The sequence below is a fragment of the Sinocyclocheilus anshuiensis genome, unplaced genomic scaffold (assembly GCF_001515605.1).
Source record: "Sinocyclocheilus anshuiensis isolate Anshui unplaced genomic scaffold, SAMN03320099.WGS_v1.1 scaffold1506, whole genome shotgun sequence".
NCBI lineage: Eukaryota > Metazoa > Chordata > Actinopteri > Cypriniformes > Cyprinidae > Sinocyclocheilus > Sinocyclocheilus anshuiensis.
The window spans coordinates 78202-83163 of record NW_015548265.1 but is presented as its reverse complement, the minus strand read 5'-3'; the positions used below and the strand labels follow the sequence as shown (position 1 = coordinate 83163).

The 4962-nt window shown below is 40.1% G+C and overlaps 1 protein-coding gene across 1 annotated transcript in view; it reads right to left on the bottom strand.

Annotated features, from left to right (window-relative positions):
• LOC107655626 (uncharacterized) overlaps positions 1–4962 on the bottom strand; it is a 35721-nt gene that overhangs the window by 16696 nt on the left and 14063 nt on the right. The window contains exons 5-7 of the mRNA XM_016443192.1: positions 2079–2204; positions 1873–1971; positions 560–781 (exon numbers count right to left, since the gene is read on the bottom strand). Coding sequence (XP_016298678.1) covers positions 560–781; positions 1873–1971; positions 2079–2204 — 447 coding nt within the window. The remainder of the gene's footprint in view (positions 1–559; positions 782–1872; positions 1972–2078; positions 2205–4962) is intronic.

Genomic DNA, 4962 nt, shown 5'->3' with positions numbered 1-4962 from the left:
TCAAAGACCATTTTTAATATAACTCCGACTGGATTCGTCTGAAAGAAGAAAGTCATATACACCTAGGATGACTTGAGGGAGAGTAATTTATGGGCTAATTTTCATTTTTGGGTGAACTAACCCTTTAAATTCTAATCTAAGAACACTAAAACAATCTTTATATGATATAATATATACTCAAAGCCTCATCTTTATATTTATTGACATTGTTCAACTAATTTCCTTTTGCTCTCAAATCTTAACTTCCTGTTCTCACTTTGCTCTCAGTCGCATTTGTTGCAGAGTAAGACTGCTTTACTGTCACCTTCACTCTGGTCTAGACAAAGACATCTCTAAGAGTTTTGCCATTCTTCACACAGGCATTCAAGTAGAAAATTTTTCAGAATCATACATAAAACAGCGACAATGCTATTTTGGTCGAGATGCATTCTTCTCTATAAAATAAAAAGAATGAACACTTACAAGCTCATGCCTTCGGAATAAGCATAGAATTCATGAGTCCTACACTTTCACAGACAAATGTAGAAAAAAGGTCAGTGGAATATGATGGGACACTTACCATCTCCCTGATTTCTTTGGTGAGCTGAAAAGTGTCGGGTGTTTTTGGTTTGATGTTTGTGGCTCTTTGTTCCTTGGTAATAACATTTGTCAGCAACTGGAACTCCACACGATCATACAGCAGCAGAGTCACACTGGCGTCTGCCTTTCCAAAGGGCAATATAATGGGATCCTTAGCGATAACGGTCCTGATGCGGCCAGGATTAGCCTCCTTGACATTGTCCTTATGAAATACATATATAGAAAGAGATTTTTGGATTTAGTTTACAACTCTATACAAGTGGACATTTTTACCATTACAGATTAAAGCTACGGACTGCATAATCTCCACCAAAGACTTGTCAAAATGCTACAATACAAATAAAAACAAAGTAGAGACAAATTGATTTTTAATCAATGCTGGACAGCTTTAATCAATCTTCCTAATTCCAACCCTGACTTCTGACTATCTGGCATCTGCCCAACTAGAAAGTGAGGTAAGTTTTCCAGATCAAACTGCAGAATCATAAATGCCCCAAAGCCAGAGCACTTATCTGCAAAATGTAGCAGCAATGGCACATTCACAACACATTTCTTTGACTGCAACTTCTGCAGTACAGTATTCTGCGTTTCTGTGAATTTGATGTTATTAAGTATGGTGTATTTGCCATCATGGACAGATATGAGATTGTTACAAAACACTTAAATAACTAGTGACTTTGTTAGAGACTTTGTTTGACTAGTGACTAGTGACATTTCTAAAACTATAATAACCCTAGTGTGTACAGTATGTGACCATCTTGTAAATGTGACTATCTGGCCTTGACGAAACTCTGGGGGATGTTGCTTAAGAAATTAAAACCTCCAGACATTCTCATTCCTTCCTTATCTAACTCACCCACATACATGAACAAAGAGGGGAAAAAAACGTCTGTTCAGCACTTTTCATTTATGAATACGTGTTTAAAACAGTTTGTTCAAAAGGTGATGACAGATAATATGTTAATATAAGCAGTTAATATCACTGTTTCTGCTTGTCAAAGTCGACACACATACATCTGCAGAACTCCTTCAACGCTCAGCACTCCAACCCTTCCCATGAGAAGATCCTATATTTCTATTCTCAGTACACAAGTGGACTAATATTGAATAGTGAGATTAATAATACATCAAATGGCTTGACAAGTGCAGTGTTCTTTCTTACATTAATTGGAAGTCAATAACATTTTATTAGATTTATCTAGATCTTTTCGCTGAAATGAAAGTGAATGGTGAACCTTAGATATAATGGATGGATATCTTGTATATAATTACTTAAGTGAGAGTTTTACTCACATCAGGAAGGGCTGTGAGAACTACGCCTTCATACATCGTACTGTCAATGTCTTCTGTTCCTCCTGGTGCCACTTTCACGTCAACCGCACATTCTTTTCCCTGACATCACAAGCAGTTATGGTACAAAAATGAGAACATTTTCTATCCATATGCAAAATGCTTCAACAAATTAATTATTTTTGCACATATACTATATAAACACTTACCAGGTTTTTCACTGCTGTGAAATGCACTTTAACCCCAGGCACCAGGTGAGCTCGGTTTCCAAAAAAAGCATCAAATATAAAAGAAAATTTCTTCAAATCCTCCCGTTCAATGAAACCACAATTATTCTGAGGGGAAATCAAAAACAGTGCTATGAAATTTTAGATATTCCCTTTTTTTTTTTTTTTGAGATTTTCAAGCAAGGCAACACATTTAAAAACAAACTGTAGCACAACAACACTTTTAAATAGCAAATCTTAAAGGGGACCTATTATGCCCCTTTTTACAATATGTAATACAACTCTCAGGTGTCCCTAAGAATGTATCTGTGAAGTTTCAGCTCAAAATACCTAACAGATAATTTATTGTTCCATGCTAAAAATTACCATTTTTAAACAGAGGCAAAAACATGCTGTTTTCGTGCATGTATCTTTAAATGCCCCTTTTCCAGAAGAGGACTGTGCCTTTACAGCTTGTGCCTCACCTACTCTGCCAAAAGAAAACATCTGTTTGGTCTTGATTATAATGTCTATCACGGTCACGATCACGTGACACTGCAGGACATCATGCAAGTTTATTAAAGTTTTGATATATGGTTTTCTGAGCTCACACATCCGAAGCGCATGCACAGAAAGCTGGCTAGCAGACAGCGCATCACATGAGTAATAAACTATGTTCTCTTTCACGTCTTATTGCGCTTAAACTGTCAAAAACACACAAAGTTCACATAAACACAGTCAGATATATCTTTGAACGTAAATAACTGGGAAAGAAATCGCATGTGTAGCCTATACGAGATCTGTGTGACAGCAGCATAATATACCTACTGCTATGATTTATAGGGATTAAAAAAAAGCAGTGGGTGGATTTTTATCATTATAGGGTGGATGTGTAAACACACTGCCAACACACATTTATGTTCAAACACCATGGAAAAGTGAATTTTGCACAATAGGTCCCCTTTAAGTCAGAAAATAATACGTTAAAATTAATATAGTTTCAGCCCCGGCTTCCGATTGGTAAGCAAAATCAAAATGCATACTCATATTCTTAGGTAAATTATACATTGTTGCTTTTGATTATGGCTATTAACATCATGCACAATGATATTCAAACTAAAACTGAATCATCCTTAGTCAGGGTAATGCCACATTTACTTTTTGACAGGAATGAAAACAAGGCTGTGAAGGATAGAAATACAGTGCGTTCAATAGACTGTACAATTTTTTTTTACATCAAACCAACTGTTCAGCTGACGAAATGTCTTTCCAAAAAAAAAAAAAAAAAAAACTTTTACCTTTATACAGTTCATGCCATTGTAAAGACACTAACACCGTGTCTACACCGGATGCGACAGTTATCGCCTCGCGTTGTGCCGCAACAGCTTGGGGCTGTCTACACTGGACACGACAAGCGACCATTGCAAATCATTTGAACTTTGTGTAAGCACGTCATAACAGTGTTAATTTCGTCAATGAAGAAGACGACGAAAAATATTAGTTAACGAACATTTTCTTCTGTGACTAAGACAAGACGTTGACGAGCTAAAACTAATATCTGATGATAAAAATGATGACGAAATTTATGCCTCGTCTTCGTTAACGAGACGAGACGGGATTATAATGTTATTTGAGGACTACCTGACATTCAAAATACATCCTATAGGCTACTGTCTTGTCCTTCAAAATGTGCGTCCCTGTCATTGGATTGCAATCGGATCTAGTTTCAGTATGGCAGCCGCAGTGGATGGATAGGCTACCAAAACGTAAACTAGCGATCTGAAAAAATGGCCTCAGCACCCGAAGGGGTAGGGATAAGGTGACCAGGCGTCCCGTTTTTACCAGGAGTCACAATTCGTTGTCGATTAACAGAATCGCGCTGATAGAAGCGCTCTCTCTCGCGCACGTTTCACTTCTTCAATTCTCATATACAGGGCGCGATCAGTTCTCAGTGCTCAAATACACACACAGCAGTCCAAATGTCTATCGTGTAGAGTATCTCACGTAAATACAGTCGGTTACGGATTAAGTGAATGTAAACAGGTGGGTGAAAACGTACTCGGTTACTAACGTAACCTGTTGGAGGAAGCGCGGAGAGCATAATGACCTGTGCTCTGAACGGAGTGGAAAGCACCTTAGGTACGTAACCGTGCCTTCGCTTTACTGATGCCAGTGCTAGAAGCAGAGCAGTCTTCAGCGATGGCGACCGAATGTTGGCAGACGGATTCAGCCTCCTGGTACCCCTTAGGAAGCGGATAACCACGCTGTTTCTGCCCACCGATTGACGCATTTGGGGAAAAGCCTTTTTTCTCCTGAACTGAAGCCTTTTTTTCATTCACGCAGTGAAACTGCACGGCCATTGGTTCATGCAGTGTATTAAAAACGAACCAAAGGCTAGGCAGCAGAACTGCACGAGCCTATGGCGACAAAGCCTGCCAAAGCCCGCCTAAGGCTCCCGTCGAGCGGCCAGAGGTGCAGGGCCCATAGGTCGGGCCAAGGATGCCATATTGTCCCGTTTCGCTTGAGAGAGTAGATCTCGTCTCAGCGGAACGGGCCAAGCGGCCGCTATCAACAGCTGAGTTAGCTCTGAAAGCCACAGCTGGTTCATCCAAAGGGGGGCCACCAGGACAACCTTGTGTTTTTGTTCCCTTACTCGCCTGATTACCTGTGGGATCATAAATTGGGCAGTGAGAGTTGTCTTCTGAGGCGAAGAGGTCCACCTCGGCCTCGCCAAAGATCTCCCAGATCCTCTGAACCGTCTGCGGATGGAGCGTCCACGCCCCTGAGGGGACATTGCTCCTTGAAAACAAGTCCGCTCCTTGGTTCAATTTGCCCGGTATATGCGCTGCTCTCAGCGAGTGCAGGTTGAGTTGAGCCCATTCCAGGA